The sequence below is a fragment of the Suncus etruscus genome, chromosome 7 (genome assembly GCF_024139225.1).
Source record: "Suncus etruscus isolate mSunEtr1 chromosome 7, mSunEtr1.pri.cur, whole genome shotgun sequence".
Taxonomy (NCBI): domain Eukaryota; kingdom Metazoa; phylum Chordata; class Mammalia; order Eulipotyphla; family Soricidae; genus Suncus; species Suncus etruscus.
The window spans coordinates 64,291,389-64,306,052 of record NC_064854.1 but is presented as its reverse complement, the minus strand read 5'-3'; the positions used below and the strand labels follow the sequence as shown (position 1 = coordinate 64,306,052).

General features: G+C 33.6%; 1 protein-coding gene across 2 annotated transcripts in view; it reads left to right on the top strand.

The window, feature by feature from the left end:
* The window catches only part of MYO6 (myosin VI), a 205,469-nt gene extending 195,467 nt beyond the window's left edge, over nucleotides 1–10,002 (top strand). Inside the window, exons 29-33 of one of the 2 annotated variants that reach the window (XM_049776810.1) lie at nucleotides 720–823; nucleotides 2,098–2,229; nucleotides 5,268–5,294; nucleotides 7,686–7,904; nucleotides 8,639–10,002. In XM_049776810.1, coding sequence (XP_049632767.1) covers nucleotides 720–823; nucleotides 2,098–2,229; nucleotides 5,268–5,294; nucleotides 7,686–7,904; nucleotides 8,639–8,838 — 682 coding nt within the window. In that variant the 3' untranslated portion in view covers nucleotides 8,839–10,002. The remainder of the gene's footprint in view (nucleotides 1–719; nucleotides 824–2,097; nucleotides 2,230–5,267; nucleotides 5,295–7,685; nucleotides 7,905–8,638) is intronic. The other variant, XM_049776811.1, reaches the window with a different exon arrangement.
* Nucleotides 10,003–14,664: the final 4,662 nt, after the last annotated feature.

The following is a 14,664-nucleotide window of genomic DNA, read 5'->3' as shown; positions in this document are numbered from 1 at the left end:
TGAAAATATTCACTAAGACAGAAAAGAAGGGGGCTGGAGCGACAGCTCAGAGGAGAGTTTGCTTGCCTTGTATGCAGTCGACCCTGGTTCCATCCCTGGTATCCCATATAGTCCCCGGAACCAGCCAGGAGTGATTCCTGAGTGGAGAGCCAGGTGTTACTCCTAAGCACAACTGGATATGAAACAAAAGCAAAAACCAAACAACAATGATGAAAATATCTTCTTTTATTTATGTGTATAAGCTATATAACACTTTCTACATATAACACTTTCTATAATGTATATTTAAATTTTGTATCTTATACATATTAATGCTGTGCATATCCTACATATCAGAGTTAAATATATAGCTGTATTATATAATCATATGAGAAATATCAATGTATTTTTGAAACAGATGTTCATCTATATATTAGTTATATAAGAGTATTTGAAACTCTGAGGATGTCTGTACTAGAATTTTGGGATCAAAAGCTGTTATTTAGAATCTAAATAGAATCTAATAGAATCTGTGAAATTATGTTCTGGAAGACTTTGATTTACCTTGGTGATCGTTCAGTGTACAGGGTTTTAGTCTAACTTGTCAAAGATACAAAAATTATTACATGTTTTTTCTAGTAGTTATTTCTGGTCATCAAACTTATCTTCACTTTATTGCTTCTTTTGTTAACATTTAACTCATGATTATAACTTAACTATTGAAATAAATATCATTGCAGAGGTCCTGCTGTTCAGGCTACCAAGGCAGCTGCTGGTTCCAAGAAACATGATCTTAGTAAATGGAAATATGCAGAACTACGTGATACTATCAATACTTCTTGTGGTAAGTGTATAACCAGGACAAAATTGGAAAGGATGAAAAAAATTATAGCTTAGGTAATAAAATAAGTATCTACCCTAGAGTAGTTTGAAGGGCATATATATTAGTATAAGCCATTTTCTTTTTCTTTTTCTTTTGAAATTATGTGGTTTACTCACAAAGCTAGAGGAAATGCATATTAATTAAATTCAATGCTTTAGGCCTATGTCTTGCCTAGATTAAGGAGGACAAACAGATATTAAGGTGTGGATGGTATTAGTGACTGACCCTCTGTTATTCATGATATCTAAATAGTTGAATGTTTAATTTTGGGTTTCCATGAATGCAAAATCAATAGTACTGTTGCAGGTTTTTAAAGTTTTTTTTCTTCAACAGAACAGAGGATAATACTATATCTAGAAGATCCCAAGTTGTACTCTTATTCAAAATATGATATTTGAATCCAGAATACTATGACTTGTTGGATGGATGTCAGAATTTTATATATTTCTTTCTACTGTGGAGAGTATTCTCCTTCATTAAGTGTATTTGTGTAATTAAAAAGCATAAAAAGTATTACATGTAAATCTAACTTAATTTTGAGCATAGTGAAGTTTTTTTTAGGGAGCCAGGAAATACTATTTTGAATCATGATTAAGGATTGAGTAGGAGAAAATCTTTCTGGTAGGGAAAACAGTCTATCCAACTGCTTGCCCTGCACATAAAGAGCAGGTGCTACTTAGATACCCTTACAACAGGTGGGATATTTCTTCTTTTTTTTTTTTTTTTTTGATTTTTGGGCCACACCCGGTAACGCTCAGGGGTTACTCCTGGCTATGTGCTCAGAAGTTGCTCCTGGCTTGGGGGACCATATGGGACACCGGGGGATCGAACCGCGGTCCGTCCAAGGCTAGCGCAGGCAAGGCAGGCGCACCTTACCTTTAGCGCCACCGCCCGGCCCCAGGTGGGATATTTCTAATGGAGAAAACACACTAAAGTAATCAAAGCATTATTTAAAGTGACTTAATCTTCTTGTTGTGGCGAATGGCCTTGGACAAGTGGCAACCTAAAACTTCTGTGTTTGAAACTAAGTTTTTTCATATGCAGCAAATGATTTTAAGATAGTAATCATGTATAAGAAATATTATATAAATATTAATGGTAATTTTATTGTAAAATATTTGACTAAGCTTCAATTATATATTCATATCTCCATTTATACCAAAATGTATTATGTTATATAAAAATTAAGTTTTTTTGTTTTCTTTTGTGGGGTGTTCATTATTTGTAATCAATAGATATTGAGCTTCTGGCAGCTTGCAGAGAAGAATTTCATAGAAGACTAAAAGTGTACCATGCTTGGAAATCCAAGAATAAGAAGAGAAATACTGAAACAGAGCAACGAGCTCCGAAGTCTGTTACTGATTATGGTAAACAGATTTTATTTTTGAGCTTTTCAAAAAATATGTATATAGATACATACATAGGAAATTTGGTTAAATTGTCTATGGTAAATTTTCTTGTACTCTAGAATTGTGATCTACAATCTAATACAATCATGATCTTTCATACCATTATTTCTATTAATTATATCCATAAAGTCATTGTTTTAAAGAAGTATTGAATTTGCTTATTTAAATTCTAAAGGGAACAATATTCTTTCTCTTTTAATGTTTTACCATTTTTGTATAAGTTACAAATTTTAATAGCATGAATTACAGAGATACAACTTTATTCATTAAGTCTCAGATGTGCAGTGTTCCAACACTAATCCCATCACCAATGTCTACTTCCTTTCACTAATGTCTTCAATTTCCCTCCCATCCCTTAACCTGCCTCTAGAGCAGATACTTTTCCCCTCCACCATTTGTCCCTTCTCCAATTTATCCCTGCCACCACCTCCTCCAATCCAGTGGCAAGCGTCCTGCTGAAGAACAGTTCCCCTGCTCTTCATTTCTATTACGTTTTGAGCTTTATTAAGTGGTAGAAATTTAGTATTTAATTGCTATAAAGAATAGATTAAGAAAGACAGTACAGAGTCTAAGACTTGCTTTTCATGTATCGATCCCTGGATCCATCTGTGACAACTCTATCCCATACCCCTAGAACTATCAGGAATGACCCCTGAGCACAAAGTCAAGAGAAAGCCCTGAGCACCTCTAGATTGTATGGCCTAATCCCTGCCAATAGATTGAGGGAAGTGGTATTAATCATTGTTTATAATATAACTCTTTAGGAAGGAGAGCTCATCCATAACTAGGAACTGGTGAGCGTGGAATCCCTTTATAAATTGATCTTATATGTTGATCTTTATACATTGAATCCCTTTATACATCTTACTCTTTTTGTCTAATAATAAAACAGATCTCTGTGAATTGAAAATGATAGGATGATTTTATTACCTGGTCACTGACTGTACCAAATTTGTAACCTGAATTACCCTCATTTTGTAAAATTTCAATGGGTTATTCTTTTTATTTGTAATGTTCTAATCATGACTTTTTGTTAATAGGCATTCATTATGTTTTATTTAAAAAATTTATGGATCATTGCATTTATTAAAACAAAAAGAAATAAATGTGCTATTTGATGCACATCTTTTTTGTTTGGACCACATCTGGTGACACTCAGGTTACTCCTGACTTTACACTCAGGAATTACTCCTGGTAGGTTTGGAGGACCACAATGGATGCCGGAATCAAACCCAGATTGGTCACATTTAGGACAAATGCCCTCTAAACTATCATTCCAGCTACTAAGCACATATTTTCTTAATACCTATACAAATAGATGAGTTTGTGTGTTGTGTGTATGTATGTGGGGTGTGTGCACCAGGAACTGAACCAAGGACTCACACGTACTGAAACATGTATTTTACTGTTCAGCTACATCTACAGATCTCAGATATTCTTTGTATCTTAAAATGTTGATACCTTATTTAACTTTGTTCTCAAAGGAGCAAGTTATATGTGGTTTTACCCAGTTAGGTTTTACATGTTTCCACCTCTAGTTCTGGAAGCTATTAGATAATTTTCCTCAAGTCCACTCTGGTATATGAGCAAACAGGAGTTTCATGTGATCAAACTATGTATATTAACTTAGCCTTCTATACATTTGGTTATAGGTCTTTTTTTAGGATAAAATACAATAATTCTGTGAAAAGCATTGTTTTTGTTTTATTCTTTTCTGGTGTAAAATTCATCCTGACTTAGGAATATAATTAAAAGAAAAAGTTAAAGGCCCCATTGTGCTTGCTTAACAGTTCAACTGAGAAAATCCGTGCTTAAGTGGTTTCCTAAGAGGGCTGCTCAAAAACTTTCAAAGGAAATGCTATGTAGTTCAGTGTTTAGGTTGATTTGAATTCATGAATTTGAGAAAATGATGACAATTTAAAACTAACAGTAACATAATGATTTTATTGTTGTTAATGAGTTAAACATTGATAAGTTATGATAAAATCTTTTGGAAATTTGGTAAAGTCATGTTAAATTCTTCTATGCTAGTAGATTCTGAAGTCTCAATCCTCTTCTTGGTTTTCTCTGGGCAAACATGCTCTCATCACATTTCCATAAAAAGATATTATCTATGGGGCTCAGGATAAATTACCCAGAATAATTCAGAATATTTTGTTTCTGAATGTAATGATTTTGGAGAGTAGATTATAAAATATAAACTTAAAGTCAAGCTAGCAAGAGTTTCTGATTTTAACAATTTGAATTAAAAATCATACATATTAAATATAGGTAAGCATAATCAATAAGCAGTGCTTTTTCTCTAATCAGTCTCTTTTCTAGAGACATTTTTGTCATAAAAAGAACAGACCCCTTCACCTGTGCAACATTCCCACCACCTGTTCTTTTTGTGGCTGAGGCCCAACTGCAAACATATTTGTAATTTTGAAGAATAAAGTATAATAAAAAAATAGAAAAAATTAGAAACATTTTTGTAATGCTTTAAAAAGCATTATTATGGGAGGTGGCTAGAGCAACAGTACAGCAGTGAGGGCACTGGCCTTGCACAAAATGACTCCCGTTTAGTCTGAGGCACTGCATATGGTTCCCAAAGCCCCATCAGGAGTGATCCCAGAGTGCAGATGCAGGGATGATTGAATACCCATCTCTTAGCATCGATGAGTGTGGCCCAAACCCAAAACAAAACAGAAAAGTACTTTTCTTTTTATTATTAAGTTGTGTTGTTTATTTGCTTATTAGTACTATGTCCCCAAGTTACAAATGAAAAACAATTAAAATTTTCTGTTTTCATTGTATGTCCTGCAACCAGAATTTCCTAAAGCATAAAATAATTTTTTAAATTGAAAACCATCTTCATAGGCACTTCTGATGATATTTTATTATAGCAATGACATTCACTTGTTGGTAGTTGCCACTACAGTGGGAAGGTTTATGAATTAGAATGCTCATTTAACAGTGTGGAATTTTTCTCTCCCATATAAAATGTTTGTTCACAGATTTTGCACCATTTTTGAACAATTCACGTAAGTCAATGACTGGTAACTCATGAGCTAACTGGTTGATGGGTTAAAAAATACATTACATAAATACTAACTTCTATTGAGCATTGTTTTGCTGCAATTTTAAGTAGTATTGTACATTAGTACTGGCTTATCCATACTAAGATATTTAATTTGAGATGATGCTTTTATTTGGATCACTCCAAATATGCATAAAATGTTTTCTTAATTCGTTTGTTTAATCAAATTATTTTAAAAATAAACACAGTATTTTAAACTGTGAATATACATGATTCTTATTGTAGCAAAACTCTTAATAAACAGCTGTTCTCTAAGAATAAAACTAACTTTAGGTGCTGGGTTTCACAGACTGTTTCAAATATGGACTGGTTTCAAATACTGTGATGTAATTGTATTTCTGTCCAAAGAGACTGTGTATTATATATTATGTTTAGGCTTAGTAGGAACATTTATAACTCCCAGTGATTACAGTTATTAGTAATTTAAAAGCTTTAAAGTCATGTTAACTTAAAGTAAATTTCTTCTAAAATAAGTTGAGTGATAATAATTTGGATAGAATGTCATATTTATTAGCCAAATTAGTTAGACTTAATTTTTAAATGATTTTTGTAATTTATGAGGCTACATTTGAAACTCATTTCACACTTTTGGAGGTACTACAAATGGATATGAAAAAATAACTTCAAGATTAATTAAATTATCTTTAAATTTTTCAGATGGATGTTAATTAGTAGGCATTTCTAATGCAAATAAAAAATTATTAAGACTTTTGACTTCTTAACTTTATTCAATATGTTACATTATAGGATGCTTACTTAACAAAAGTTAGGTAAATTGAATGGGTGACCTTAAGTATTACAGAGAGTTTCTTACCAACTAGACATTGAAGTGTGATCCACTGCTGATGTATAGGGAAGAATATTTTGTATTTTGTTATTTTAAAGTATGTCCTATTTGAGTTAATGTATTTTTTGCAAAATAAACAAATTATGTAATAAAGGTTTTAAATCAAATTACCCGAGATATATAGACACAAAGTTGTTCACGATTGAGTTCTAATCATAAAAATTTTTGAATGAGCAGATTGTTTTTGTCAAGTAGATAATAAAAACTTAAAATGATAGCAAAAGTACTGTAAGTAATTTGAGAGGAAAAGGACAGAGTAAAATAATTAAGTTCATCTTTGCTAATATACACTAAAGGTGGTTTGGTATTTTACTCACTAACCAAACTGGGTATCTGTTTTATTCCTTCATGGGCATCTATATACAGCTTTGCTAACTGCTTTTTGCATTCTCTGGTTTATATAAAAATAATTCAGCTACTATCAGGCTTTTGTTCTATCTTGGTTTCAAAAGTAGAGTAAGAATATTTTCATCCTTTTAGTATTTTGAAATTTATATAATAGCCCTGCACGGCTATCCTTGACATTTACATATATTTTATGATTTGTCATTGACATACTTCATTTTTCAGTGAGATTCTTAATAAGCTGCAATAAATGGTTGGTCCACTTTTAAATTTGTGAGTATAAAATAGATTAAATCAACATAGAATAATTTGGTATTAAATATGTAATTACCCAACGGAAGTGTTTGTGTCTGCAGGTAAAATACAATGCATTTAGTAATAAATATAAGCAAAAGAATAAAGATTTATATGATTGCAATGTCTATTACTATTTGAGAAGCAAGTTTTTTTAGTGAGGAAAATCTAATACTGTCTGTACGATTTATAGGTTTTTTTTTTTCAAAAATTTTGATTTCAGACTAAGTATTTATCTCTGAGGGAAAAGTCACGTTTACTGTTACAGATATTTTGTTCTCAGAATTTGATAAATATTATTAGTAATATATCTTGACCAGATATTTAAAATGCCCAAATCAGAAGAGAATTCTTTTGTGTCTTACTTTTTCCACTGTGTTAAGATTAAGTTAACAAATACCTAAAATTCTTTAAGGTGATGAAATTATGGCTTATATTTTTATCACAAACAATCAAGTAAAATTAATTTTGCAGCTTACATTGAATTTTTAGAAGGAAAATATAAATGTACTAAAGATACTGGTTTACTTTCCTGTCATCTGAGTTTGTTTTGGATTAACTTGATACCACAATTTGGGAGGAATCTACTAGGAGATGTGTGTGTGTGTGTGTGTGTGTGTGTGTGTGTGTGTGTGTGTGTGTGATTGCATAATGGTAAAGAATAATCTGGGGGAAAGAAAATTGTAAATCAGATTGAATTGTGATCTTTGTTAGCAGTTAATGTTTTTACTTGACTTAAATTTGCTGTTAGAAACAGCTCTTCTTTTTCTGTGGCATGTTTTAGGTGTCAAGGCTGCTCTTGATGTTTGTTGGGCTTCTGGGGGTAACTTTCTTTGCTCTGTGTAACAGCTCAGCAGAACTCAACTACTCAGCTTCCTAACATGCAGCAAGAGATTGAAATGAACCGACAACAGCGCTTCTTTCGCATCCCATTCATCCGCCCTGCTGACCAATACAAAGATCCTCAGAATAAGAAAAAAGGCTGGTGGTATGCCCATTTTGATGGACCATGGATTGCCAGGCAGATGGAACTCCATCCTGACAAGTCACCCATTCTTCTTGTGGCTGGTGTGTATGATTCATCTGAAAAAGAGGCGGGGGGTAAACAAAAAAGAATTACAAATACTTTGAATAAAACTGTAATTTATATTTATTTTTTGTCAGTTTTTTTGGGGGGGCCACACACATTTGATGCTCAGGGGTTACTCCTGGCTAAGCACTCAGAAATTGCCCTTGGCTTGGGGGGACCATATGGGACGCTGGGGGGATCCAACTGCGGTCCTTCCTTGGCTAGCGCTTGCAAGGCAGACACCCTGCCTCTAGCGCCACATCGCTGGCCCCTGTAATTTATATTTCAATAATTCATTAAGTTTCCAGGGTAATGGATGGAAGTTTTCAATTAAACAACTGAAATGTTTAAACAGTTAAACATTTCCTGTTAATCGAGGATTAACTGGATTTGCAGTTATGTGGTTTATTTGTGTCTTTGCAGAGCAAAAAGCCTTTTTCACTAATTATATGTTGATTTACAACACATAATTTTGTAAATATTTTGTATAAATAGTATTCTTTTTAACCCTAATAACTCTTGGTCAACTGATGTTAATATATTTCAGAAGAGTCTCTGTGAGAGACAGGTTTTATTCTGGTGAATTTATTGAGCAGATTACCATCTTAGTGGAAAGAAATGTTTCAAGTTCTTATTAATAGAATAATGATAATAATAGGGATAAGATTTTGTATTTTTAAAAAAAATGGTTTTGTAAAGAGAGATGGTCATTCTCAACATCCTGTTTTTGCAGGTAAGGATGACATGGAAATGTGTGAGCTGAATCTTGAAGAGACTGGTCTGACTAGGAAGCGTGGTGCTGAGATTTTGCCAAGACAATTTGAAGAAGTATGGGAACGCTGTGGTGGCATCCAGTACCTGCAGAGAGCAATTGAGAGCAGACAGGCGAGGCCCACCTATGCCACAGCCATGCTACAGAATCTGCTCAAGTAGATGATGCAAAATAGCACCTGGTGGCTCTCTTGCCTTTCAACTAGGCAGGGTTTGAGCTTTAGAAATGTAACCCGTTTTGAGATCATGTTAGAATTACTTACACAAGTGAACAGGTCTTGATAATCATGGTTTTCCAAATTTAAAGTAAATCAAAAGTAGTGAATTTGGGACCTAAAACCTATCTTCCTGATTCCATTTAAAACTATGAAGTCATTCTGTTCTAATATTGGTTACACTTGGACAGTTCTGACAATTCTCATTCTTTTCCAATAGCTACCTTATCAAGCGTAATTGTTACCTAGGAAAATTAATTTTTTAAAAATTTCAAAATGCTCACTTTTTAAGGATGACACAGTACTACAGAACTGGAGTAATTAAATCTAAAGTTTCTTATAAAATTAATGTATTTAAAATGAGCCAGGCACTGATCTAAAATGCAGTGCACTTTATTTTCTTTTCTTCAAAAATTTAGGGACATTACACTAAAGGTGATTTCTACACTCCCCCCTTTTTTGTAGTGTTTATTAAGTTTAAGTAAAGCAGTTTGCCTGAAGTTCTAGAATTTTAGGAAGAGCTCTAATGTAATCGATGTATTCTGTGATAAAGTACTTTGGTACTTTGTAATATCCTGCACAGATTTTGTTTTCTATCATGTGTGTTGTTCAAGAAAATTGTTCATAGATTCTAGGGACATAAGAAGTTCAAGAGGATGAAAGCTTCAAGATAGTTTTCATTTACAACAATAAATAGATTTTATCTGGAATAGTAGCTTTAACTGGATTGAACCAAATATTCAGTTTCATCTCAATTAAGATTTCCATATAATAATCTTGTCCAAGTTTTTTCATATGATTTAATCAAGTGTTCTGCTTTATGCAACTTTCTTTTAAAATATTTTCTAGAGCCGTTTTTGGCTTTTGAGTAATTGTAGAGTCATTTTACAAGCTTTGTAATAAAAAAAAACTCTTGAGTAATTCCTTATTTCATGTAACTGATAATTTAAAGGAGAATTTAATTGTGTGCTGTTAATTTTGAACAAATATCAGCAGCTTCAAAGCTAATACTTAAGAGCTACATTTTGGAGACAAAAGTACATCAAGGAATTAAGTCAACATAATCCTAAGGAGTCTTGTTTGTATCTTAGAATAAAATCAGATAATAAAATTGTTCTCTGCGCCTTTATTCCTGTCTTTAAGGATCCCTACTTTGTCATAAATTTCTGGTGATCTTTTTTTCCTAGAATACCTCAGTCTGAAAAATAGTTCCCAGCTGATGATAGTAGTGCTTATGAACCACAGACATTTTCCATAATCACTTCTCTTATTATACGTGATCTGATATGGAAATATTTATTTATTATATTATGCAAATGATTGTCTTTTGTGAAAGAAATTAAATGGCCCTGTTTGTTCTATTGAGAATATGAATATAATTATTTTCTGAAGATTGTGCAATTGCAGGGACTCAACACCCATCTTTGGGTGTAACAGAAGATCTGGTTATAAAACAGATGGCCTGTTCTCTCTTTTCATTTCTTTTCTTTAATTGATATTTTGCTTTTGTATAAAACAGTGAATGTCAAGATTTATTTCTTAACCATTAATAAGTAAAGGCTTTGTAGAAAATTTAAACATTAAAATCAAATTTTTAGTGAATCCCTATTAGTACTCTTCAGTAAGTTTTACAAGTGTGACACTAGATTTAAATAAATCAAATAAATTAAAATTATAATAAAATGTTAAGACTGCAATAAATATAGCAAAGTGCTGTTATAACTTTATAATTTTTTTTACCTTATTAGGTAATAAAGTTATAGTCTTAGTTGATTTCTAGGAATGCCATATAGCTCTAGAATTTATCTATCTAGTCTCCTGAGTTAATTTTTATTACTAGGAGAACTACCCTAATTCAGATAGACTTACAGGAGTCTACAGAAACAGTAGATATACATATACACAGAGGCCCATTTTAGTGAGGGAAATTTAGGACCCCATCAGCCTTTTAAGAGAAATAACAGAAATGGTGTTCTAAAAGAGGTTGATATAGCTTCTTTGCTAATTTCATAATTGAATCTATAAACCCTGAAGGAAGATTGCAGGAATTAAAAGTAATTGATTTATTAATCATTCATCTTGAGATTTAAAATAATTTTGTCAGTGTACTATAAATTTTTCTTTATATATAGTTCTGTATTAGTTTTTCGATATGTTTTGAAAAAGTAGTAATATATAAAACGTTAACAATGAGAAGATAATGTTTTCACTTTCAATTCAGTTATAATGTAATTCTTTATTCCACTAACACACTGGAAGTAAACATTTTGACTTATGAGTATGCATTCAGAGAAGGAAATTTTCTCTAATATACCTATATAAGCAGCAAAATTGAGTTTCCTTACTTGTAAAGTTGAGTAGATTGTTCCTCTTCAGAGGATTCTGTGAGGAAATGTGAGCTCAAACTCACATAAAAGACTTAATAATGTTATATTCTGCTTCCATAATGATTATTATAGGCATTTTTCCAATAAGTTAATGAATGTGTTTCTTTTGTAAGCAACCAAGAAAAGAGCATCTTAATAGAAAATAGTAGTGGTTTTTGTAAAAGTTTAGAAAATAGAAAGAAACTCACAGGCCAGAATAATCAGGCATATTTTGGGGGAATACATTTTTCTTTCATTCACAGGTTATTACTATGGTTCTCAGGGGAATTCAGATATGTAGGTCTTGGGTTTCTTTAAAGTATCTTAAGAGTACTTTCAATGAGTAGAATAATTATTTATTTAATAATTTAGTTAATACAGTGGTATACACCTGACTCCTTTTTATAAGAGGTATAAAAGGTATCCAGAGAGATCAAGTACATTTGCTGGGGGACATGAAAAGAAGTATGACTTGGTTCCAATTACATAGAACAAAAATAATCAGAACAAGAAAACGTGCCCGTGAGACATGACAAAGCACTGCTCCTGTCTTTTCACTTTAGGAGATGTGACAGATTTTCTCTTTATTACCAGTAATAGCAAGCATTGAGAATTATAATTTCTAGCAGAAGATAAAGTAGGACTGGGTATTTGGCTCAGAAAAAAAAACGTGTGTGAAGTCCTATATTCTGTATATGATACTAAAAAAATGGCAGAGGATATCTAATAATGAAAATAGGACTAATTAGGGGAACAGCTTTAATAGGAAAGATGAGCAACAAAAGTGGGAGAGGGCATGTTTACCCATGAACACCATTCCCCAGGTTGAAAAACAATGACATTGTTAAAGTAAAAAGCACTTTTAAGTTTTTGTTAAGATTTAAAATATACTACTCATAATGTAACAGCAAACTCTATGGTGGTAAAAATTTGGACCAATATAGGGCTGTTATGAGTTCTTTTTTTTTTAAATTTTTTTCTTCTTTATTTGAACATCTTGATTACATAAATGATTGTGATTAGGTTTCAGTCATGTAAAGAACACCCCCTTCACCAGTGCAACATTCCCACCACCAATGTCCCAAATCTCCCTCCATCCCACCCCACCCCCGCCTGTACTCTATACAGGCTTTCCAGTTCCCTCATTCATTCACATGATTATGGTAGTTCTCTGTGTAGTTATTTCTATAGCTGTACTCGCCACTCTTTGTGGTGAGCTTCATGGAGTGAGCTGGTGTTCCAGCCCTCCTCTCATTGTCTCTGAGGATTGTTACAAAAATGACTTTTATTTTTCTTAAAACCCATAGATGAGTGAGACTATTCTGCGTCTCTCTCTCACCCTCTGACTGATTTCACTCAGCATGATAGATTCCATGTACATCCATGTATAGGAAAATTTCATGACTTCATCTCTCCTGACAGCTGCATAATATTCCATTGTGTATATGTAGCACAGTTTCTTTAGCCATTTGTCTGTTGAAGGGCATCTTGGTTGTTTCCAGAGCCTGGCTATTGTGAATAGTGCTGAAATAAATATAGGTGTGAGGAAGGGGTATTTGTATTGTGTTCTTGTGTTCTTAGGGTATATCCCTAGGAGTGGAATAGCTGGGTCGAATGGGAGCTCAATTTCCAGATTTTGAAGGAATCTCCATATCGCTTTCCTTAGAGGCTGTACTAGGCGGCATTCCCACCGGCAGTGGATAAGAGTTCCTTTCTTTCCACATCCCCGCCAGCACTGATGGTTCTAATTTTTTGTGATGTGCACCAATCTCTGCGGTGTGAGGTGGTATTTCATCGTTTTTTTGATTTGCATCTCCCTGATGATTAGTGATGAGGAGCATTTTTTCATGTGCCTTTTGGCCATTTGTATTTCTTCTTTGTCAAAGTGTCTGTTCATTTCTTCTTCCCAATTTTTGATGGGATTAGATGTTTTTTTCTTGTAAAGTTCTGTCTAGTGCCCTGTATATTTTGGATATTAGCCCCTTATCTGAAGGGTGTTGGGTGAATCGTTTCTCCCACTCGGTGGGTGACTCTTGTATCCTGGGCACTATTTCTTTTGAGGTGCAGAAGCTTCTCAGTTTAATGTATTCCCATCTGTTGATCTCTGCTTCCACTTACTTGGAGAGTGCAGTTTCCTCCTTGAAGATGCCTTTAGTCTCAATGTCATGGAGTGTTTTTCCGAAGTGTTGTTCTATATACCTTCTGGTATCTGGTCTGATATCAAGGTCTTTAATCCATTTGGATTTTACCTTCGTACATGATGTTAACTGGGGGTCTATGTTCGCTTTTTTGCAAATGACTAACCAGTTCTGCCAGCACCACTTGTTGAAGAGATTTTCCGTGCTCCACTTAGGATTTTTTGCTCCTTTGTCAAAAATTAGGTAATTGTATGTCTGGGGGACAGTGTCTGAGAACTCAAGCCTATTCCACTGATCTGAGGGTCTGTCTTTATTCCAATGCCATGCTGTTTTGATAACTATTACTTTGTAGTACAGTTTAAAGTTGGGGAAAGTAATGCCTCCCATTCTCCTTTTCCCTAGGAGTGCTTTAGCTATTTGAGGGTGTTTATTGTTCCAGATGAACTTCATAAGTGTTTGATCCACTTCTTTGAAGAATGTCATGGGTATCTTTAGAGGGATGACATTAAATCTGTACAATGCTTTGGGGAGTATTGCCATTTTAATGATGTTAATCCTGCCAATCCATGAGGAGGGTATGTGTTTCCATTTTCGTGTGTCCTCTCTTATTTCTTGGAGCAGGGCTTTATAGTTTTCTTTGTATAGGTCCTTCACGTCTTTGGTCAAGTTGACTCCAAGATATTTGAGTTTGTGTGGCACTATTGTGAATTGGGTTGCCTTCCTGACTTCCATCTCTTCCCTATCATTATTGGGGTATAAAAAGGCCATTGATATCTGTAGGTTGATTTTGTAGCCTGCCACCTTGCTATATGAATCTGTTGTTTCTAGAAGCTTTTTGGTACAGTCTTTAGGGTTTTCTAAGTAGAGTATCATGTCGTCTGCAGACAATGAGAGCTTGACTTCTACCTTTCCTATCTGGATTCCCTTGATATCTTTTTCTTGCCTGATTGATATATCAAGAACTTCCAGTACTATGTTGAATAGCAGTGGTGAGAGCAGACAGCCTTGTCTTGTACCAGAATTTAGAGGAAAGGCTTTTAGTTTTTCTCCATTGAGGATAATATTTGCCATTGGCTTGTGGTAGATGGCTTCAACTAGATTGAGAAAGGTTCCTTCCATTCCCATCTTGCCGAGAGTTTTGATCAAGTCTGGGTGTTGGACCTTATCAAATACTTTCTCTGCATCTATTTGTATGATCATGTGATTTTTATTTTTCTTGTTGATGTTGTGTATGATGTTGATAGATTTATGGATGTTAAACCATCCTTG